The sequence below is a fragment of the Balaenoptera musculus genome, chromosome 11 (genome assembly GCF_009873245.2).
Source record: "Balaenoptera musculus isolate JJ_BM4_2016_0621 chromosome 11, mBalMus1.pri.v3, whole genome shotgun sequence".
NCBI classification, from domain to species: Eukaryota; Metazoa; Chordata; class Mammalia; order Artiodactyla; family Balaenopteridae; genus Balaenoptera; species Balaenoptera musculus.
In genome coordinates, this window is record NC_045795.1 from 25,713,957 (window position 1) to 25,739,067 (window position 25,111).

The window sequence follows — 25,111 nt, forward strand, 5'->3', positions numbered from 1 at the left end:
TTACATAACCATAGACTTTATCAAATCTGGCAAGTTGATATTAATACAGTATTAACCGAACTACAGACCTTATTCAAACTGTTTCTTTAAACATTGATCTACAGTCTTTCTTCCATCAAAAGCCAGTTTAGTAAGTCTTTCTAATATACTGTTATGGGGACAGATTTTACTTGGACCCCTTTATGAACTTTCACCAAGAATTCTTTCTACCAGAATTGTTGATCTGAATTTATTTGTATATAATGTATTTATTTTATGAAGGATGTTACAGTGAAATCTTCAGAGGAAAATTTTCATTCTATAAACTTAGACTTTATAAACTTTAACTTTATAAACTTAGGCTCATTTCTTACACTACCAACCAAAGTAAGCTTAGCCAGATATTTGAAAAAAAAAATTAGTTTCTTTTGTTATATATTATTATATCAATTTCTCTCTAAATTAAATTACTCTTTGCTGTTGCTTGCTTCAGTTGACTTTTGGGGAGACTGATGAATAAAAATGTTGGATTTTTGGATTACAGATAAGTCAAAGGAGGTTATACCTAGATGAAAAGAAATTCGTTTTTTTATCCATTAAGTATGTTTTACTGTGAGTCTTTTTAGGGAGACCATGTGCTCTTTGAAGTTAAATTGTTACTTTTTCAATCCTATGATAAAGTTTTCAGATTTTATCCTGGTCTGGGAAGATTTTAAACAGGATATGGTCCAATTTATGTTTGAATCTGATTTACGCTGTGTGGGCAATTGACTGTTAGGAGGACAAAGGTGGAAGCAGAGAGATTAACTGTTAAAACATTGCAGTATTTGTCTTTTTGAATTATGGTTTTCTCTAGGTATATGCCCAGTAGTGGGATTGCTGGGTCATGTGGTAGTTCTATTTTTAGTTTTTTGAGGAACCTCCATACTGTTCTCCATAGTGGCTGTATCAATTTACATTCCCACCAACAGTGCAAGAGGGTTCCCTTTTCTCCACACCCTCTCCAGCAGTTGTTGTTTGTAGATTTTCTAACGATGCCCATTCTAACCCGTGTGAGGTGGTACCGCATTGTAGTTTTGATTTGCATTTCTCTAATGATTAGTGATGTTGAGCAGCTTTTCATGTGCCTCTTGTCCATCTGTATGTCTTCTTTGGAGAAATGTCTATTTAGGTCTTCTGCCCATTTTTGGATTGGATTGTTTGTTTTTTTAATATTGAGCTGCATGAGCTGTTTATATATTTTGGAGATTAATCCTTTGTCTGTTGATTCATTTGCAAATATTTTCTCACAATCTGAGGTTGTCTTTTCATCTTGTTTACAGTTTCCTTTGCTGTGCAAAAGCTTTTAAGTTTCATTAGGTCCCATTTGTTTATTTTTTTTATTTCCATTGCTCTAGGAGGTGGGTCAAAAAAGATCTTGCTGTGATTTATATCAGAGTGTTCTTCCTATGTTTTCCTCTAAGAGTTTTATAGTGTCCGGTCTTACATTTAGGTCTTTAATCCATTTTGAGTTTGTTTTTGTGTACGGTGTTAGGGAGTGTTCTAATTTCATTCTTCTACATGTAGCTGTCCAGTTTTCCCAGCACCACTTATTGAAGAGACTGTCTTTTCTCCGTTGTATATCCTTGCCTCCTTTGTCATAGATTAGTTGACCATAGGTGCGTGGGTTTAGCTGTGGGCTTTCTATCCTGTTCCATTGATCTGTATTTCTGTTTTTGTGCCAGTACCATATCGTCTTGATTACTGTAGCTTTGCCAATGTTCACTGCAGCACTATTTACAATAGCCAGGTCATGGAAGCAACCTAAATGCCTATCGACAGACAAATGGATAAAGAAGATGTGGTACATATATACAGTGAAATATTACTCAGCCATTAAAAGGAACGAAATTGGGTCATTTGTAGAGATGTGGATGGACTTAGAGACTGTGCTACAGAGTGAAGTAAGTCAGAAGGAGAAAAGCAAATATTGTAGATAAATACATATATGTGGGATCTAGAAAAATGGTACAGATGGAACCAGTTTGCAAGGCAGAAACAGAGACACAGATGTAGAGAACAAACGTATGGACACCACGGGGGGAAAGCGAGGGGGGCAGGTGGTGGTGGGATGAATTGGGAGATTGGGATTGACATATATACACTAATATGTATAAAACAGATAGCTAATAAGAACCTGCTGTATAAAAAATAAATTAATTTAATTAAATTAAAAAAAACATTGCAATAACATTGCAATATTTCAGGTGACACATGCTGATGGCTTAGATTGGGGTAGGATGATGGAAGAGGAAAGAAGTGGTTAAATAGATGTTGAAGAAGAGCCAACATGATTTGCTGGTGCGCTGGGCAAAAGGGACGAGTTCAAAGGTCACTGACTTGAGCAACTGGGTGAAGAGTGGTATAATTTAGTGAGTGAGGACAACAGAGAAAAGAGTAGGCTTATGGGGAACCTTTCTCAAAGGCTCTCATTTTTTTCTTATTTCGTATCTCATTTACTTTTTAAAGAAAGCGTGTAAAGCATTGGCCGGCCTCTTTGTCCTGATATTTTTCTGTTTCTTAAGTGGTTTATTAACTTATTCTGTTACTTATAAGAAAATAACTCTGACCTGAAGAACAAATAATTTCTCATCTCAACTTTTTCCAGGACCTAGGCTTTTAATTCTAAGGTTATCATTGATGATATCTATTTTATTATCTCCCATATCCAATCAATGATGGTATTCTACAGATATACTTTGGTTTTTTTCCTGTTCTTTTTCATTATAGTTTATTACAAGATATTGAATGTAGTTCCCTGTGCTATACAGTAAATCCTTGTTGTTTATTTTATATATGGTAGTATGCATCTGTTAATCTCATGTTGCCAATTTATCCCACCCCCCTTCCCCTTTGGTAACCATAAGTTTGTTTTCTACATCTGTTTCTATTTTGTAAATAAGTTCATTTGTATTATTTTTTAGATTTCACATATAAGTGATATCATATAATATTTGTCTTTCTCTAACTTCACTTAGTATGATAATCTCTAGGTCCATCCATGTTGCTGCAAATGGCATTACTTCATTATTTTTTTTATGGCTGAGTAATAGTCCATTGTGTATATATACCACACCTTCTTTATCCATTCATCTGTCAGTGAACACTTGGGTTGTTTCCATGTCTTGGCTATTGTAAACAGTGCTGCCATGAACATTGGAGTGCATGTATCTTTTCAAATTAGAACTTTTGTCTTTTCTGGATATATGCCTGGGAGTGGGATTGCTGGATCATATGGTAACTCTATTTTTAGTTTTTAAGGAACCTCCATACTATTTTCCACAGTGGCTGCTCTATGGATACACTTTGTTTGGAATATTTCTTGTTTGTCTCCTTTCTGCTACATTCTCACTTTGGCACTTCCACATGGTTCTCTATAACAGCTTCTGTACTGGCTTCCTAAATATTTGATATATACAATTAGGGGGTCAAAAGTACCCTTGCCTCTCCTCTCTACCTTTACACTTCCTACTGATCCTTAAATATTCCATCACATCTCCTACAAGACATTCAATCTCCCCTCCAGCACACAATGATTTTCCCACTGTCTGAATCACTATTCCATGTGATTTTCTGATTTATAATTTTAATAAAAATGTGCTTCTTAGTGATTGGTACTGAACTGCTTCAGGTATGTATTTCCTGTTCTTCCAAGCAGCTTCTATCGGACAGGAAAATATTGTGTTTTTTATTGATTTGGTGTATTACTTAGCATCTAGTACACAACAGAACATAGAGAAGAGTTCCAATAAATGCCTGCTACACTGGATTGATGTATCTTTTCTGGAAATCAGAACTTGTTGAGCCTGTTGACTCAATGACATCTTGTCTAATACATTAGAATCTTGAATTTAATTTCAAAAACTACTCTAATTTTTTGGCTCATTAATCAAACCTCATTATTATACTCCAAAAATTTAGCTCAAATATTAGAACATAGAGCTGGTGGCCTTATTCATTTATTAGCAGGAGTTCAGGATCACTTTTGTAGTCTCCAAAAGAAGATGGTTCCTTCTGGTCCAATGAACTAGTGGGTGTTAATCTCAGATTGGCTATTGTCTCCATGCTAGGAAAAGACATGTGAGTTAGGAAGGGAGGAGGGCAATAGATTTCTACAATGAAAATGAGCTTGGACTTTTAGGTCAGGCAGATTAAAATACTTCTAATTATGCAATTAACTAAATGTGTAATTTTGGGTAAAGTATTCTCTCTGAGTCTCAGTTTCTTTTTCTATAATATGAGAATAATAATGCCTGGTTAATAGAGTAGTTATAAGGATTAAGTAAATTAATGTGGATAAAGAACTTAGCCCGGTTTCTGGCACCAAGTCAGCCTCACGACATGGTAGTTATCGTAGTTATTGTATTGTATTGTAAGAATCCTGATTCTTTCAGTCAAAAGTAAAAGTAAAAGCCACCCTTCTTCATCCACTTGGGAGATTGCATCAGGCCCTCCCTCCACCTCTCCTGTTTCTATATTTCAACCTCATTTAGTTCTGCTGAAGAGGTTTCCACATTCTGTGGGGTGCACATGAACCCAGAGCTGTTGGCTCTTCCCAGCTTTACCACCAGAGAGGCCATTTCTCTTTCCCCTTAGTTTCAATTCAAAAGTCCAGGTGACTACAGTGTAATTTGCTAAGAGATAGAACTTTAAGTGTTCTCACCCAACAAAAGAAGGAGTGAATATGTGAGGTGACAGATGTATTAGTTCGTCAATGGGGGAATCCTGTCACAATGTGTACGTATATCAAATCATCATATTCTATGCTTTAAATATCTTAAAATTTTAGTTTCGATTATACCTCATACAACTGGAAAAGGGGAAGGATTTTGACCAACGAAGGCAGGTTGGATCCCTTGCTCACCCTTTGGCAAAAGGCTTGTGAGACTGCAATTCGCAGCTCTCACTAGGACCACTTAGTGTGGTGGGTGAGGAGAACGGTTCTCAGAAGAGATGTGGTGGATTTCCTGGAACAAAGGAGAAAGGAGGTCAGGTAGACAAACAGTTGACACCTACGACAGCTATTCTTGTTGTCACCATCAGCATCATTACAGGATTTGATTTCTTAAACACCTCACATAGTCCAGTGTGGTCTGAGAGTGTCAGTAGATTTCAACGGCAGTTGACAAAAGAAAGTTTAAACTGGAGTTTAAAAAAAAAAAGCCTCAGTATTACTAGAGTTAAGAAGTCTATGGCCACTCTTATTCTTCGGGGGAAAACATTTTGGCATCTGGACACTCTGAGACTGTGGTCAAGTGCAGCTATTATCATTAAGACCTCCCCAAAGTTTAGTTAAATTCATTTAAGTTGTAGGTGTTTCTATATGAATGTTTTATACACAGTGGTAAAAACTTCTAAATCAAATTTGGAAGTATATTTTTTTCATCCTTTGTAATGATGTTCTTTTGACCAAAAGTATTATATTTTCCCTATACTAGGTAAAATTTAATGCCAGAATAACGGAAACTGCTGATATTTTGTTTATACTTTTCAAAAGTTATCTTTCAGGAGACTTCTGCAGTGATTATTGTTTCCTCTCTCTTCTCATATGGTTTCCATTTAGGTCCAATTATGTTGCAAACAACTCTTTTAATTTTTTTGTTTATTTATTAATTTTGGTGTGTTTTGCTCAGAACAATGAGCAGGGCTCTCCTCTTCCCTGTAGCTATAGGATTCTTATTAGTATTAATCAGATACATGAAATAGAGCTGGGATTCAAATCCTTAAGCTGGAATTCAAATCCTTAAGCTAGGATTTCTTGAAACGGTTGAAAGGCAACCATAAGAGTCAAAGACTGCAAGTGGGAAGAGTGGATATTGGAATTTAAGGAATACTGAATACTGATACTTGACTAGCAAAACTTTTTAGGCTATTGATATGAGGATCAAAATTTTCTCTGAAGTTACTGCTGTTGCTATGTGGACATAGAAGGGGTCATGCTCCCTTGCCGTCTGTGTATGTTCTTATGAGATATAGAATCCCAAGGCTTCAGGAGTATAGAGGAGAGAGAAATGTTTATGAATCTGTAAAGTTTTGGAAGCCTTTATGAAAAAGCTTGACTTAAGTTCATTTATGTTTTTAATATAAAGTTTGGGATAATAATTTCAATAATTCCCTTTTCTCTTTGCCTAGAAAATTGCGAGGTGCTCTGGGGTTTACATAGCTGGATAGTCACATTTTCATTAAATATTAACTAACAATATCAAAGTTGAATAGCCACAGAAGACAAGAGTACAAAATCATTTACAAGGCAGCAGTATCTATTGTGTCAAAATGATGAACAGAAAGGCGGCTGGGTGTTCAGTGGAGAAGAGACCCCCATGCGATGAGACCCCCTTTGCCCCCTTCTTGAAGGCAAAGGAACTCCAGTAAGTTTTTAAGAGTGAAGAGCAGAATAAGGGCGATGATATTTTAAGTGACAGGTGAGGAACACATCTGTTTCTTGGCAGAGTGAGTAGATTCATCAGGCTGGAGCGGAGGACTTATATAAGGAAGTCGGGGGATGAGGCTTTATTTATTTCTTAGTTACATTACAGTTCATGCATTGTGTTGTTCTGTAGGTTTTGACAAATATATAATGACATGTATCCATCCTTATAGTATTACACATAAGACTTTTACAGACCTAAAAATCTCCTGTGCTCCATAGGCAATAAGTTTTAATCTCATTTTCACAAGGAACTTTCCTGAACATTGTGGTAACGTATTGTCTGAAAAGTTCTATTCAACAATATAGACAAAATAAAAAGATTATCCCAGTAACATTGGCCATGAAGGAAAGAATTGATTTCAGTTATACTGCTAACTGGGTTTGGTGTGACTTTATACTCATCACCTGATTTTCTTTCTTTCTTTTTTTTTTAAAAAACATGTTTTTTAAAATAAATTTTATTTATTTATTTATTTATTTTTGGCTACGTTGGGTCTTTGTCGCTGCACGTGGGCTTTCTCTAGTTGTGGCGAGCAGGAGCTACACTTCGTTGCGGTGCGTGGGCTTCTCATTGCGGTGGCTTCTCTTGTTGCAGAACACAGTCTCTAGGTGTGTGGGCTTCAGTAGTTGTGGCATGTGGGCTCAGTAGTTGTGGCTCGCAGGCTCTGGAGCACAGGCTCAGTAGTTGTGGCACACGGGCTTAGTTACTCCATGGCATGTGGGATCTTCCTGGACCAGGGTTCGAACCCATGTCCCCTGCATTGGCAGGTGGATTCTTTAACCGTTGCGCCACCAGGGAAGCCCTGGTTTTATTTTTAAGAAGTATTTTTTTTCTTACTTCCATATACTGCCTGGTAAGTTAGAAAATTTAGATTTAAGTGAAAATGACTAATAAACCCACCTTCCACTGGTGAGCTGACATTTTTAGTGTGCATCTTTCCTATTTTCTGTTTTTGTGCATGCATTATTTTTATTAAAAATAAATGGGGCATATTATTTTATATCCATCTTTTTTCAACCAATACATAATGAACAGAATTCATTGTAATTCAGTGCTCTGCTACAATGTGCTTTTTAATGGCTATATAATAATCCACTGTATGGGTCATAGACCTCATAAATTCATGGATTATCATAATATAGTCATTATGAAATGTAGGAGTTTTGCTTTTTTTTTTTTTTTTTTGCTTTTAGATAATTTAATTAACTTCCTGGCCACTACTAAGAAGGGCTTCCACAGTATCATCACAGGATGTTAATGGGGTTTTCATGACCCTGCAGGTGAAGAACTAAGAATCAAACAGGTGGAGTGATGTCATTTAATGGAAAGAAACTGGACGTGATCAGGAGCCTTCCTTTGTCCTAATTCAACCTCTAACTCCATTTAGTTATCTAATCTTGAGTTTTGTTATTTTTCCTTTCTGAATCTTAGCTTCCTCACCTTTAAAAGGTAGGGGTTGCTTTATTATTTCGTAACTGTGAGTTTTCTAGGATGTCATAGCAAATCAGCAAATCCTGTCTTACAAAGGTAAGACTCTAAATTCTTTAATTAAAATTGCAACCATTCACAATTGTCTTTTTTTCTCTCTTTTTCACTCTCTCTTTTTCTCTGTCTAACCTCAGGCACACAGATTTAAATTAATTACAATCTTTGGTTCATAACAGATTCATATCATTGGGCCAAGAATGACCCCCTTTAATTTCATTCTTTTTTGGTGTTAATATTATGTATGAAACATCTGTGAATTCCCCACTCACACAGTAGACTCTTTAAGGGTGTCTGCTAGTCAAAATTTAAGTTGTCATTTTTTAACACAAAGGCCATATGTTTTATTTACCATTATGTCTCTAGCACCTACGATAGTGTCTGGTGCATACTGTTGCTTAGAGCGGACAATATGTATTGCTCGGTTGAATGGCCTTCACGTGGACCTGCTGCCTGGATGAACCTTTACTGGTAGAGGAGACTATTGTCAACACTTGCTAAAGTGTGGACATTAGCAAAAGAGGCAGGCGATTAATATAAACTTACGCCATTGAAGTTGGTAATGACTGTAAATGGAGAATAAAGCAAATATATTCACTGGAAAACTAGGCAGCAGGGAACGACTGAACAAAAACTTTATTAAATGTGAGTTAAAAAAACAAAAGTGAACAAAACCCTTATTACATATTGTGATGAAAGCACAATGCTTGGAACTTAGCACCCTCAGGGAATGCATACCTTTGTCTCTGCAATAACAGAGAGATGGGGAAGGGAAGCTCGAAATATCGTCACTTTTCAAATGAAGATATGAAACTCAGAAGAGTTACATGACCTCTCAAGGTCACACAGCTACTAAGTGGAACCTCTAGGATTCACAGTTTATCTGCTTGACCACGAAGGTATGAGCCTTAATGCATGATGATTAATTGTCTGAAAATGGTATTAGAGGTCTTCAGAAAATTTGAGAAAAGATCCCTTCTGAAATACCTTTATTATTCAAACTGTTTCCCAATCGAGGAAGACGATTTCCATTTTAGGAAACCATATGTAGATGGCATATACTAAACTGTGGAACTTCTACTCTTTCTTGTTCCTTTGTCTGGTACTTCATGGCCGCAGAGTATCTTTGTTATCCCTGTATTGTATACATATCAGCCAGAAGATGAACTCCATTGGCATTAATTTTTTTTGCAAAGACCTTTTTTCTCTGTCTTGACTTGATATTTCTACTTTACTCTCCCTGGTGGGAATTGTTGTTTGCAGTGGATTTCCTCTTCTCCCTGGAGTTAGTAGGTCATCTGTGCTGTACTGCCAGTGTACCTGATTCCATCTTTATGCTGTTACAGAATTATAGTAGAGAACACAGTGGATTGGCGACCCCAAGACAAGATTGTCCTTAGCTCCTCTTCATACGAGCCTCACGAAGCAGAGGTCCTCACTGTGAAAGAAGTCAGGGGCCACCATATTAGCATCCAAGAACGGCTCAGACACCGGCACATCGGTAAGGCTTTGGTTTGTTAGTTAAGGGAAGTGAATGAGCCAAGAAAAACGTGTTCGGCAACCTGCCTTGGGACCTTGGATCTGATTGGCGTTCAGAGGGGATGGATAATATTTTACTGCTGCCCTAGGCCTCATCCTTAGAAGGCTTTATCTCCATCCCCTCATTAATTTTATTGCCTAATTAAAAAAAATACTTTGATGTGAGGGAATTTTTAAACTTTTTATTTATAATGGCAAGCCTAGAAGCAAGCAGAAGGGTTAAGAACCTTGTTCAAGGTCACCGGGCATTTTCATGGCTAAGCCAGAATAAATCTCATGGGAGATGAGTTTCCAGTTCATTTCCTGGCATATTGAATCCCACAGCCACTTAGAATGTGGTAGTTATTGTAAATAATGACTCCTTTTTCCATCCTTAGGAATGTGTCCTTCCTGACATGAAGTTCATTTTATCAATTGACTACTACTACTGCCCCAAAATATAAATAAATAAATAAAAGCCAAATACCTTTTTCTTGAAAAAAAAAAAAAGTACTGAATATTTTAATACAGTATACACACTTAAAATATATTGCATTTAAATAATAAATAACCATATTTCCCGCTTCAGCCTAATAAATAAATTTAACCCAGGAAATATAGCTAATAAGTAAAAAACATGGACATAAAGGGATTAGGGGATATCTCTTGTCTCTGATATGTGAGAGGGAAATACATGCTTTCAGCAGGACTGTATCTAAAGCTATCTCTAAATCATGGTTTTAAGGATGATTTTGTTTCTAAAGAGTGGCGGGGAAAAGAGACATCGTTAGCAATCCTTGCCTATAATACGCAACGTACAATGCAATGTGGGGTGGGCAGTGGAACAAACCAGCAAGACTGGGGAGGCTCTTTCTGGGAGTGATGAGTTCCAGACCCGCCAGGAGAGGGCGCTGCCGCTGCTGCTTCAGTCCTATCACTGCCTCAGTGGATCTGCGATTCCTCACTCTCTCAAAGAGGTTCAGGAACAATGCACAACCAAAGGCGGGAATCTCACACTGAGGAATTGAAGGAAGGAGGCTGGGGACCCCACTAATTGGACCGGTCTGCCCTGACATCCCTGTCCCGATACCCATAGTGATTGAGGAGAAATGAATTCTTGCTCAAACACGCTCACTCTGATCCCAATGAGAGACCAGTGAACGGGCTTTTCATTTCTCAGCTGACGTTTGTGGAGGACGCCCGAGGAAAAGCAGACCTTAATGTTGGGAGGACTTCCGCGGGGAAAGGAGTGTTTTCATTTGTCAGGTTCGCTGGGTCCCCAGCTGGCGATCTCCGAAATAGGTTTTTAAAAATTTTTCCTTTCCCAACTCCCGTTGCCCCAGGAAGTGTCCACGTCATGGAGGATGGCCGACACATTCGTTTGGCTTCAGAGGTTGGACTTCTGACCCGAAACATACAAATCCAGGGTGATACATCATGCGGGGGGAGACTACTTGTGGGGTCCTTCAGGAAGTCCAGCGTGGAAGAATTTTCAGGTAACTGAAATTTTAAGTTACAAAGCACTACCAATTGGAGGCTATGCATCTGGGACACTCAGAAATTCCAACGGTGGGAATTTTCATTTATAAAACAAAATATTTGAAATAGATGCTTCTCTGTGCTCTGAGAAGCTATGAATTTTCAGTCCTAGTCTGTGCTTAATTATCAGTATGATGTTAAAATAATATACTAGCTATCAGCACACAGGCACATTTTTACCTCAAAAAAAAATATCTTCAGCAGATGTGAAATTTCCTCTGCTTTGAAATTATAGATGATTTAATGACCAATTGAATTTTATCTCTTTCCTGAATTTCTATTACTCTTTCCCAGTAGCATGCTCTATTTGATGGCAGGCCTCATCTCATGCTATAAATTAAGAGTGTAAATTTAAATAAGAAGGATTTCCATATTCTAGACTGCTTTAGGGATCAGTTAAATTTCTCTCATTTCTTTCAAGCTTTAGCTCTTCTGGAATGCTGCAAAGTTATTTGATTAGTACCTTTTTCTTAAACTTAGGTTCCTTAAAATTGATTCCCAAGTTGTTTCCTAGTCAAATAAAGCTCCATCTTAGAAACTCACTGCGTACATGAATATAGGCTCTGAGAAAGCCTAGAGCAAAGGATCTAACGGTTTCCCAAATATATTGAGCATGGAACACTTTTTGTGGGTATATCTGCTTTGCCAGTATGGTAAAGGGCAATGTTTGGACCTTAAAACAAAAGTTCGGGATTTCTGGTTCATAGAACAAGCTCTCTCTCCATAAGCTCCAGCTCCAGCAGTTCTCAACAGAAGTGATTTTGCTCTTCCCTCCTGGCCAAAGGACATTTGACAATATCTGGAGCCATTTTTGCTTGTCACAGCTTTGGTGGAGCTTCTGGCATATAGTGGGTAGTTGCTCAACATTCTATAAGGCGCAGGACAGCCTCCCACAAGAAAGAATTATCTGGTCCAAAATGTCAGTCATGTTGAGGTGGAGGAACCCTGCTCTGGAAGGCTAGACAAAGGCTGAATCCCGGTTGTGGTTGTGTAAAACCAAAACTACCCTGCAGTTTATGAAGACAGAGAATTAGGGAAGGAGCGCAAGACAGGGCCCCTTTCCACGGTAACTGTAGTCCAGGCTGGAACCTGATCACCAGAGCAGGACAGAAGGCCGATTCTTACAGCTGAGCACCAAAGCCAGAGCCCAACCACCAGCAATGCTGGCTTGGTCCTGAGCCTCTGGCTTGCTGGTCAGGGCTCTTAAATCATCCCCGGGGAAGGGAAAGAGAATCTGTATTCGATGCTTCTTATGGACTAGGAACCACGATGGTTTTCATGCCTACTTTGTTTCATTTAATCCTAATATCTCTGTGAGAAAGACATTTTATCCTCATTTTTATAGATGAGGAAACTGAGTCTATAATAAAATAGCCTGCTAATTTATAAAACTCCATTATGAACTTCTGAACTTCTTGAGGGTAAGGTTGGGGTTTTCAGCCCTGGTTTCCCAATATGGTAACTGCTGAGTATTAGGTGCTCAATAAAGGTGAGTGAATTAAATAAATGAAGAGTTAGAAAAGTCATCCAGCTTGCAAGTGGCAGAGGTAATATTCAAATTCAAGCCTGATTCTGAAGCCCTTGATAACCTTTTAATTTTATAATCACTTTAGATTTATTAAAAAGTTGCAAAGGTAGTATGGAGTGTTCCTGTGTACCTTTCATCCAGTTTCCTTTACTGTGAAAATCTGATAAAACTCTGATACATTTGTCAAAACCAGTAAATTAACACTGGTGCATTAGTTTTAACTGAACTCAAGACATTATACAGATTCCACATGTTTTTCCACTAATGTCCTCTTTCTGTTCCAGAATCCAATCCAGGTCCCGACACTGTATTAAGAACCCATGTGTTTTTCTGTAACATACTCCAGAGCCTAGATGAGGTAGCATCTTCAGGGGTAGGTCAAGGGTGCCAGCTATGGTGTTGAATGGTTACAGGGCAGAAACGCAGGCCAGGGCTTAACAATTCCTGCTTTTAAATCAGAGACCTCTGTCATTCTCTTCCTTCTGACCGGAAATATCCAGCAAGTTGTGCTCAGAATTGTGATAAACAAAAGGAAAAATAAGAAAACAATCGTGAACAAAATCATTGCTTAATTCTCCATCTGAATGCTCAAGACATCTTAAGTATTTACTATTGACTAGTTTTCAACCATTGGTTAATATGCACACAAGTAAAAAGATCTTGTACAATTTAAAACTATGAATTACAACCATGCAAGTATGACGGAAAAAAAGAACACTAAGTAAAATGATAATGATGCATCGCCTTGACCAAGATTCTAGAACCACTTTCCGTTCTACAAAATAAGCTTTTATGTGTGGACACACACTAGCGTGGTGTCCTTTGTGCCAGAGTTCTCGGAGGCAGGTCCCATGGCCCTTTCAGCTATGTGCTGCTGGCGAGGGATGCTTTAAATCACATCGAAAAGTGTTATCACCACACAAATAGTTTTCAGATGTTTTATCATTCTGTGAATGTTTCCACACCGCCTACCAGTGTCTCCTTAATCAGTGTCATTTGAGAAATCTAGATACATTGGAATCCTGTTTGACCATCAAGAAAGACACACACACTTCATCCGTCCTTCTCACAATAGCTTGGTTCTTCTTGGCAGCTGATTTGCAAGGGTTCAGGTTTCTCACCTGTGAAAAGGGAGTGGGGAAGGTGGAAGATTAAGGCTGGACTATCTTTGTGCTTTAAATACTAAAACGACACAACTCTCTCCATTTTTAATGAGGGGATTAACTTTATAGTTTACCTTGGGCAGGACCTTTAAAAAAGAAGAAGAATAAAGAAAAGAAGTAAGGGACAAAGCTGTGGCCTACCTAGCTAAGGACACGTGATATCTGTTGGCACAGGACTGTGGCCCAATCACTGGAATCTCAGTGCAAAGCTGTTCTGTTTATTCCATCACATCCTGCGTGCTCCCCGCTGAGCCTGAGTGGGGGTTAACAGTACTGCCTCCGCATCCATATGCCTGGGTCCAAGTCCTCATGTGCCACTTAGCCCTTCTCTGCCTCAGTTTTCTTATCTGTAAAATGGGGATAACAGCACCTATCAAATATAGGAGTTTTACAAAAATTAAGACCATATATATATATATATGACACACATACACACACACACATATAGAACAGTGCCTGGTATATAATGAGTGCTATATTAGAGTTAGGTGTTATATTTATTAATTCAACTCATTTCCCCCCTATATTCATGTTATTATCTATTTTACCAAGAATATATACACTGACAAATTAGTACTCATTATATTTTTAAATCAATCTAGTGACTGTATTTTATACTGTTTTAACAATATCTATTTTAAAAGTACAAATAAAATTCCCAATAAGACTAAATAATTCACTATCCTCCCTTGACATAAAAAATGTAGAAAATCTTCTTATTGTGAAAAGGAAACAGGGATTATAGTGTGGCTAGAATAAAATACAGAAAAAAATTTAAGGGTCTTAAAGTCACTTAAAAATATGTTATCACCTGTATCATGTCTTCATCAAGAAGAATGTTATGTTTCTGGACATCCACTGAGCAGAAGTTTTGCACTTATACTCTTCTTTAAAAATGCTTAAAATATTGTATATAGTTGGCATTTCATTCATGCAATATCTTTGTGGGGATGGCTGTGGCCTTTTCACATGGGGTCCCTGAAAGGAGACATGACTTTGAGGTGAGTGGCCAGGAAGCCACATTCCCTTTATTCTTAGCCAGTTCCTTGACCCAGCCCTGCAGACAGGTGCCCAGAATCTTTAAGCTAGCTGTGTCCATCCCCAAAGCCTATCTCCTTCTCCTGTCTTTCTTTCATCTCTCTCCATCCTATCACCAGACTCTTCAGAATGCACAGGAAAATTTTCATGCAGTATTGTGATATTTTTAATGATTCAGATTTTGTTAGTGAGACTCAATGACGTAAAATATAGTGCTGGTGCTGAAAATAAACATATTTTAATGAAAAATCTGCATATCCCGATGACATTGAATGGGCCATCCTTCTGCCTTTTGTAGGGAAGAAGCAAGTACCTGATGACATGCATTTTGCTTGCAGGTATCCTTCAACTTTTCAACGTGGAAATTCAGAACTTTGGTTCACCACTGTATTCCTCCATCGAGCTCATTGATATGTCGGCAGGATCCTGGATAATATCTTGTACTCTGCACCAAAGCTGTGGTGGGGGCATTCGTGCAGCTGCCAGTCAGGGGATCGTTTTAAATGACAATGTAGTGTTTAGCACAGCTGGCCATGGCATTGATTTGGAGGGTCAGGGCTATTCTCTCTCTAATAACCTTGTGGTTCTGATGACACAGTCAGCGTCGTCTCCCGTTTGGGTGGCAGGAATCAAAGTGAATCAGGCAAAGGACATCCATCTCCATGGCAACGTTGTGGCGGGATCTGAGAGACTTGGCTTTCACATCCGAGGCTACAGGTGCTCCTCTCCTGAAGCTCTTTGGTCTGACAACGTGGTCCATTCAAGTCTTCACGGCCTTCATCTCTATAAGGAGACTGGACTTGACAACTGTACCAATATCTCTGGCTTCTTGGCTTTCAAGAACTTTGACTATGGCGCCATGCTCCATGTGGAGAATGGCATGGAAATAGAGAACCTCACTCTGGTGGACAATACTATCGGCCTTTTGGCAGTAGTTTATGTGTCTTCTGCTCCACAGTGTTATAGTGAAAATCTACAGATTGTGGTTAGGAATTCAGTCATCGTGGCCACTAGCTCATCTTTTGACTGCATTCAGGACAGAGTTAAGCCTCGTTCTGCCAACGTGACATCACCTGATCGAGCTCCTTCCAATCCCAGAGGGGGTCGAGTTGGTATTTTGTGGCCTGTATTCACCTCGGAACCAAATCGGTGGCCTCAGGAGCCATGGCACAAAGTGAGGAATGGCCATTTAATTTCAGGCATCATGAAACTTCAAGGTAGGATGTTTGGGTTTCCAAGCAATGTAGTGTCATACATCTGTGCGTAGAAGCTTTAACAGCATTTTGAAATTATATCAACAAAAGCGTACAGTGTAGTCTGGTGCTTGCTGTCCAATTGACCGTCTACTGGGCATTGATAACCACAATGGTAGTTTATAATGACAGTGAGTGATTTCTTTAAAAAGTCACTGCTCAATACATGTTGAAGAGCTTTCACAGGGAAATATTTGATTTGATTATATGCCTAATCTCTTAGGTACGTGTTACTTTTCCTGTCATACAGAGGAGGAAATTGATACGTGGAAGTTGTGCCTCAGTGAGGTTGTCAAGTAGTTGGTGGGGCAGCCAGGATTAAATTCAATTATACTACAACCTATGCAGAGAATCTTCTATCAGCTCTCTTTTGTACTATTGTACTCACTCCTCACTGGATTTTGATCAAAACTTTGACGGAAAGTATTGCTCTTAAGATGTCAATGTGTTGGAATGCTCTTCTACTTTGTGTACAATGTCCATGTCTTCAAGAATTAAAGATATTTTAAGTCAAGATTTATGTAAACTCCTGGAATTACCCTGGATAGTAGCTTAAACTTACTCCTGGACATATGTTAATATAAGACTATTTAGTTGTAGAGTCTGTATTTGTGGTTGGTAGTTTACATGATATAATATTGTAATACCTTAAACATTTTTTTTCAGATGTGACCTTTTCTAGTTTTGTGAAGAGTTGCTATAGCGATGATCTAGATGTCTGCATTCTGTCCAATGCAGAGAACACTGGAATCGTGCCTCTAATAACGGCAGAGAGGACCAGGATGCTAAAGATCAAAGATAAAAACAAGTTCTACTTTCCTCCTTTACAAACCAGGTACTGGTTTTGGTATTTATAGTAAGCCATATTTATGAAGGGTTTGGTAATTCTCCAAATACCTGAACATGTTTTTTAAACAAGGATAAAATCATCAATGGGAATAGAAATAAGTCCTTCTAGAAAAATACGGTAGATTGATTGGTCCCAATTCTTTACCCTCCTATATTTGTGCCCTTTGAGATATGATTTTTGCAATCTCTTTCACTGAAAAGACAGAGACTGTTTCTCTCTTCCTTGAATCTGGAATCCACCACGTGATGTCCTCTGGCAGACAAAAGCGGCAGAAGTGATGGATTGCAAGTTTTATTGATATTGTTTAATTGTTTTATCTTTATTAGAGGTACTTCTTTGGGATGTTTTCTCAATCAATGGAAAAAATTGACCCTGATTCTTGAACCTTCCATGGAGTATGGTGTCACTAGTTTTCAGAAGGAGGCTTGGGTGTCCTTGTGCAGGCACTGGTGGGGAAGGAGACCATGTCTGCTGTTACGAATCCCTAAAATGAACCATATGGCTTAGACAGATATTTGCTCTCAGACCAGGCGTAACTATTGTTCTTGAACGTATGATCTGAGAGTTTTATTCAAGAATCTGAAAACTAGACAAGGAATTTTTTTTTTTTTTTTTTTTTTTTTTTTTTTTTTTTTGCTGTAAGAGGGAGTGGGAAAGTCAGAGCAGGGAAAATGGGTTATTTTTTCTTTCCTATAACATTGGGAAAACTTCTTTAGTTGGAATAAAAGAATCAGGAAAAGCACCCTAATTAGAAAGTTTATATGTTTGACCCAACACCAGTCTCTTTTTGATGCCCATCCCTGAACCGTTTTGGAACCTAAACATTATTAGGTATACAATTTGTGTTATTCTGTCATTTTTTTCTACTGTCCAATCTTCCTTATATTCAGGTCTTACCTATGGGATGAAATAGTTATAAAGCTAAATGATATTAGCATTTGATTCTTTGTACTATTAATACCTGACACATGGTTGGCATGCAATAAATATTTAATATTATTACTAATGGTACCTAAAAATGTTAGATGAGAGGAAATGAAATAAATTCTCTATAATTCAATGTTATAATTGCCAATAATTTGTTTATATACCCTGCTTGACTCTAAATTCTGATGCCTATGTTTATCACCATTGTATTCCCCAACGTACAAGCAGTAGGTTTTCAATAGATATTTGTTGAATGAGAACATCTTTTTTTTACACTGTTTTTATATAGCACAAGTATAATCGATATTTATAATGATAATCTTAAAATACTGCAAGGCCCCAAAGTTCCATAAAGCATTGATCACATCATGTTTAATAAATATTAGTTAGGGGCATTTTATTGTATCTTGCATCTTAGAAAATTAGTGATTTATGTAAAGATTATATAACTCGATATCCAGAATATTTGGTTAATAAGAATTGTCTTTTTTTCTTGACCATATAACTGGGAAATAACATTTTCTGTAGAGTGTTATTTCATATCTAGGTAACATGTTATTAATAATAAAATTTTATTGATTTTATTTTTCATAACGTCAGCACTACCAGTATATGTTTCCTTTTGGCGGCTTATCATGGAAATGAGAGAGTTGCTTTCTATCTGTCTTCCCAGGAAAGATTTAGGAATGCTGGTCTGCTCTGAATCTGATTGTGAAAGTCCTAGAAAATATCTCTTTAAGGATCTGGATGGGAGAGCCCTGGGTCTGCCTCCACCAGTTTCTGTATTTCCTAAAATTGAAGCAGAATGGACTGGATCCTTCTTCAACACAGGTCAGTTCCATCTGAACTCGATGTCTCCGGTAGAGGGAACAAGCATGGGACGGAGCTGGTTTGGCTGGGTGGTCCAGTGGGAACAAAATATCCTGGAGAGGAACTGAGCAATAGAGTTGGAGTCTGTGCCAGTAAGCTGCTCCACTCACCTCTATCTCAGGAATGTTGGGTGCTTAAGGGATGTCACAATACCACCGTTTTGCCCTCCATGAGATTGCCTGTGGTCCATGTCAAAGGTACAGACTCCCAACACCCACCTGTGCGCAGGTGAAGAGAATGGTCCTCTCACTAGGTTGGTCTCCTGGGCCTGAAGCAGCACTCTCTGTGCTCAGTGTTTCGCAGTGTCTGCCTTGGAAGCAGTTCCTCTGGATTCTGAATCTTTCTCTTCCACCAGAGCTAAATGCCCTCACTCTGGAAAGGGTGGTAGACTAGATGGCATGCCTTCTTTTTTGCCTTCCTTTTCTCCATCTTCTAATTGTCCCTGGGGGACTATAATCAAAATCCCTTCTTATCCTTCTTGCTTTTATAAGCCCATCCGGCTCTCAATTTTTATAGCTGGACCCCTGGAGAGATCATCATCTTTCTACTTCTACAAACAACGCAACTCTGAGTTTACATTTTTGTTCAGGTGGAAGCTGCTGCAAGTACATCCAAAGAACTTTCCCAACTTTCTGCCTACTTCATTGGATGACTCTTTTCAGACTTCTTTTCTAGTCTCCCTTTCTCTTTTGAAGTTTTGAATATTCCAGGACTATGTCCTCAGACCTCTTCTCTTCCTATCTTGCTCCTAAATCCAAAGTTGAAATACTGTTTACTGCTGATGAATTTATATCTCCAGCCCAGACTCCACCCTGAACTGTAGTCTGTTATAACCAACTGACTCCACTGGGAGGTATAATTCGCATCTCAGACTCAATATGCCCCAAATGGGGACTCCTGGAGACGTGACCCACAGTTGTCCCAGCTAAGCCATGCAGAAGCTAAAATGTTGACACTTCAAAACCTTACTCTTCATTGGCCGAGGGATGCTCCTGGGTGCACTAACTCTCCAGCCCTTTGGCTTTCCCTGAACAGGCCAGTCATGCTCTTTCCCACGGCCAGGAAAATCCTTCCTCAGAAAGGAGTGGTAGGTTTTTGTAGCAGCCATCTTTGGTATGTGAAGGTGAATGCCGGGAAGATATGGGGTGACACTGAAAATGTCTCTTGGAAACAGGAACTCTAAAATGTCCATCAAATACTCCAGGTGTGAATAATAATGTTCTTTCAATGAATTCTTAGGTGGTGCTTACCATGTGGTGTAAATATACTGTTTAGGCACAAGCATATTTGCTGCTGGTTGAAAAGCTGTATATTTTATTTTTTCACCACTCTTTGTCTTGGTTGTAAAACATGATTCAATGGTAAAACTCTGATAGGTATTATAATATTACATGCTACTTACTATCAGCATATGGACAAGCGTGAGCATATGTGTGGGAGGCTGAAGGTATATTGGGAGGTGTGTAGGATGGACTGCCTTAAACTCCTGATGTTTTAAAGCTTTATAACGTTTTAAATGAGGTTGCTATAGGTCCCAACTGTAAGGATTCCCACAATAGAATCCACTGTTTATTGCACTACAAATACAGTCTGTGTCTTCTTGCCATGAAGGAGACAGCACATAGTAAATGGTGCCTTCCGGGTACTAATAGGATCGGAGTGTTTTCCTGTGACTTCCAAAATAAGAATAGATCCCTCCTTCCCTAGTTCAAGTCCCTTCTCATTTTTTTTTTTTTTTTAAAGCAAGGAACATGACTTTTTTTTTTTTTAAATGGGAATTATTTATTTATTTATTTATTTATTTATTTATTTATGGCTGTGTTGGGTCTTCGTTTCTGTGCGAGGGCTTTCTCTAGTTGCGGCAAGTGGGGGCCACTCTTCATCACGGTGTGCGGGCCTCTCACTGTCCCGGCCTCTCTTGTTGCGGAGCACAGGCTCCAGACGCGCAGGCTCAGTAATTGTGGCTCACGGGCCTAGTTGCTCCGCGGCATGTGGGATCTTCCCAGAGCAGGGCTCGAACCCGTGTCCCCTGCATTGGCAGGCAGATTCTCAACCACTGCGCCACCAGGGAAGCTCCCCTTCTCACTTTTTAAACCATAGTTTTATGCTACTTTCCAGTTTCTATCCACAATATCGTGAAGGAGAAAAGCACAAATTTAATCTTAAGAGAATAAATGTCTATTTTGTATTTTTCCTCTGCAAGACAAGAACCTATGGTCATCAATAAAACAGTGGAAGCAGCCCAGCAAAGATGAAAATGGAGGCCTCTGGAACCAGCTCTTATATTTATTGCAAATGGCGTTGAGTTTAACACACCCTTTTGGCCTTTCTCCATTTTATTAACAAACAGTTTGGAGTCCATTGCCTTTGAGGTTTATTTTTAATTTGAAAAGTACAGATTTTATTTGCACATATAAGTTCACATGCAAAACTCAAGACAGATATCCACAGGTCCCAATGTATTGTCATATGCTCCGGTGTTGGGAGCAAAAATTATCCAGGTGGATCAGCTGTGAGGAACACTGTGCCAGTGGGTTTTGCTGTCTGTGTAATGCAGTGTGTGTAGCCAGGGGAAAAGTGAGCTGTTAATTTTGTTTTGTACTTATCTGTAAGTTCACATTTGCAGCCAACTTTGAAACATGCATGGCAACAGGGTGCAAGGCAGCTAATCCCAGGCAGGAGAACCTCTAAGAACCATTTGCATTTTATTCTGGAAAGAATTTCTTTTGATGATGGAGGCATCTGATCATCTGAAAATCCAAAATTATAAAAACAAAGTCTTGAAATTAATATCCCATTTAGGTAGGACTAGATCAGTACTAGAGCTTTCCACCCTGGCTTCTGACTCATCTCCTGTCTGTCCCAGTCTACAAATGCACGGAATCACCTCTCAGCCCACTTTGTACGTATGGCTACTGATGTTATTGGGAGAAGACTGAAAGAAATCAGAGCTTTGGTTTCAATGGCATTTTACAATCTCTTAGCCATGATATAGAAAGTAGAAAGGGAGTGTAACGGAAGCTAGCATCCCTTGAGCACCTTTTGCACACGATGTGCTGAAGTTGGCATTTTCACTCATTCAGCAAATGCATTTGACCATCTGTAGTCTACCAGTGCCTTTCTAAGGATGGAAACTATAGTTGTGAATAACATTCCTGCTTTCATCAAACTTATGTTCCAGTGGAGATTATATCTATATATCTATATCTATAAACAAATAAATAAAAATATTTCAATAGTGATGAGAGGTATGAAGAAAATAGAACAGAGTTTTGGGCTAGAGAGGTAGCTTCAGGTGTGTGTGGGTGTATGTAGTGTGTGGTGTGATGTGTGTGTGTGTGTGTGGTGTGTATAAGGGAGCTGCTATTAGAAACAGAGTTACAATTCCAATGAGGCCTGAATGAGGAGCAAGGAATCGCTCCTCTGAGCAGACGGGGGAGCTTTCCAGGGAGAGGGACCAGCCAGAGCAGGGGCTCTGATACCAGAATGGCCTCAATGTGTCTGAGGGGTGGGTGGAAAAGAGACCCATGGGAGTGATGTATAGTTAATGAGAGGGGGCGTAGTTGCAGGTAGTCAGGGCTTAGCCCCTTTATAGGCCAGAGTAATTTAGTAAGATGGTGTCGGAAGGTGGCGCTAGGATTTTATTCACTCTCTGAAAAGATCGTACAAGCTGCTGTGGGGTGAATGGATCATGGTGAGAGCGAGGCTGGGAGCAGGCAGTGTAGTTAGAAAGCTCGGGTTGAGGGGGCCCAACAGACGCAGGACTCCATGAGTGGTCCACTGCCCTGTGCTGCCCACAGACTGCGCCGGTCCACAGTGAGGTGATGACAGAAATGTCACCTGTAGAACCAGAGCTACTTGACAGTAATTGTACATCTGTTGGATCTAATGAACAAAACTTAGGGCTTTCATTTTGTACGTCTAATTTGTCTGATAATTTGCATTATATTTTAAATGTGTTGGTTCTCAATAGACTGGAAATTTTGAAACAAACAAACAAAGCAAAACATAAAACACCCTCGTTCTCCTGCCCTTGTTCTCCTTCTTCAATTTAGGAGGTAAATTTGATGTGCTTAGGACAGTGGTTCCCAAAGCTGGCTTATTATCAGAATCACCTAGGGCATTAAACATTCGTTTGCATGAGTCGATAGGTGTGTGAAGCCCAAGCCTTTGTATTTAACACACACACAAACACACATGCACACAAATACACACACATACATATACATCCACACACATGCATACGTACACATCCACACACACACACACACAGAAGTCCTCCCCAAGTGATTCTTCTGGGCTAAGGTTTGAGAATCACTGTTATAGAGTTATACATCCCCTTTGAAGTAAACAGACAGGATGTTAAGAAGACAATATTTTTAATTTAAAAAGCGGGCAGTTTCAGTTTCTCATGAAGAATCAAGAATTAGCTCTCTGTGCCAAATACCAGCAGACATAAACATACTTGCTTATATACACACTGGATATATTTCTGAAAGGGAAAAGAACATTAACTAAAAAGACATAGGAGTATTTACAATCTAAATTAAGTCTTTAATAATAAGAATATATTAAACCTTTTTTAAAAATTCAGATTATTTTTCCTAGTGTTGAAGTGAGTTAAATGACCTCAGCATATCACTTTCACAATATATCACTGGATAAAAATGGGTTCAGTGTTAAGTTTATTTTTTAAACTATATATTGAATCATTGTATTAAAAGTCTGAACTCGTGATAAGCTTTTCCCACACTTTCCTCAACATCATGCCCAGCAAAGTACTGTGGTCTGACTGGGACTTCTGACCAAATCCACCTTCAGGGCAGGTGAGAGTTTCCCATTCTTTCCCAGGAAAGAGTAAGAAACATTTTTCAAATCGTGTTACTTCTTGGACACTTCTTGAGAAAGAAAGTTATAAACCATTATGGAGATCTTAAAAGTGACTAGCCTCAAATCAAAAATAAAAGATGAGGCTGGTGAAAAAGAAAATAAAGCTGGCATTTGACTGTCAGCACACAGAGTGATGAAGTGGTTTGTAACTGAATAATGGGGAAACTCAAGTTTCAGTGTGGGGACGTGTGCTCAGCTGCCGAACAGAGCAGCCAGCATGTATTCAACTGTTTGCTGCTAGGTCGTGAGATGTGTCTTTTCTTTAAGCTTTCCAGGTTTCTCTTTTTTCCCATTTGCCCTGAGAATGACAGCAAGATGGTATTATAAAATGGAAGAAGGAGAGGGAGGGAGAAAATGAGAGGACAGAACGGAGAGAGGAAACGGTTGTTAGAAAATTTGTCTGCCAATATATGTGCTTGTAGAGGTCTTCTCTTCTAGCTAGAGGGGGAAATACCATTCTCTTTTCCCAAGCAATTATAGGCCCCAAAGATTGAAACTTGGTATATGGCTCTTTAATCTCAGCAGATATTTATGGTCAAACATTAGACTTTTAGGATTCCAGATGTCAGGGTATTAAAATATAAAGGCACAGTGGAGTCTCAGAAAATATTAGAATCTTTGGGATATGTGACTGCAGGGATTTTTATCCTGAGCAGAGGAGGATAAAGCTTCCGGGGATGCTTTTTAAGACCCAAAGAGCACCTTTCTTCCACCTTAGTCTCTCCCTCTTCCACGCCTTGTCTGGTCTCCAGGCAGTGAAGGGCATAACAATATTTGATTGCATTTTTAAATAATCCGTACTGTGAATTGGAATGATTTTCCTGTGTGACTTGTAAAGGGTGATGTAAAGAGGCATTATGATGTACAGGAGCAATTTCCCTTTCCTTTCTTCAATCTAGACATCCTATTTCTGTGATTTTCTTGCTCTTCAGCCCTTCCATTAACAACTAGTACTTGTTGAGTATGTTTCTGACTCTGTGCTAAGACCTTCAGATGAATGATCTCATTTAATGCCATGGACAGGATCTATCCTAGGAGATAAATATTCTTGTCCCCTCCATTTTATCGATGTGGAAGCTGATGAGACACATAGGCAACTTGCCCAAGTCATACAACTAATTAATAGAAGATTCAGAACTGAACCCGTGTTTTTAACACTGTGCTGTACTGTACACAGTACCCTCCTTCGACTTTTTCTTGCTTCTTTCACTGCATTGTCCAAGGTAAGCTCTCTGAGATCTATCAGCTTTTCTCACACACAAAGCTCTGTCTACGAAGAACAAAGCAAACTGAAACTGTGCAATTATTCCAGCAATTATCCACCCCAACTAGCAATAATAATAGTTACCATTTATCTGGCATATTCCATGTGCCACGCATTATGCTAAGTGGCTTATAAACATTCCTATTTATCCCTACAACAACCTTAACATGTAGGAATTATTATCCCTTTCAGCATTTGAGGGAATAAGGGTTTAGAAAAGTTAACTAATTTTTCATGGTCCCGCAGCTAGAATGTGCAGAACCAAGATTTAAATCTGTATTTGTCTGACTCCAAAGTCTGGGCTTGTAACCACTTCTAGGTAATTATCATCGTGTGG

General features: G+C 38.8%; 1 protein-coding gene across 1 annotated transcript in view; it reads left to right on the forward strand.

Annotated features, from left to right (window-relative positions):
- The window catches only part of PKHD1 (PKHD1 ciliary IPT domain containing fibrocystin/polyductin), a 432,943-nt gene that overhangs the window by 308,332 nt on the left and 99,500 nt on the right, over window positions 1-25,111 (forward strand). Inside the window, 5 exon segments of the mRNA XM_036869192.1 lie at window positions 9,281-9,435; window positions 10,796-10,948; window positions 15,059-15,937; window positions 16,640-16,808; window positions 18,424-18,581. Of these exon segments, the coding sequence (XP_036725087.1) occupies window positions 9,281-9,435; window positions 10,796-10,948; window positions 15,059-15,937; window positions 16,640-16,808; window positions 18,424-18,581 (1,514 nt within the window).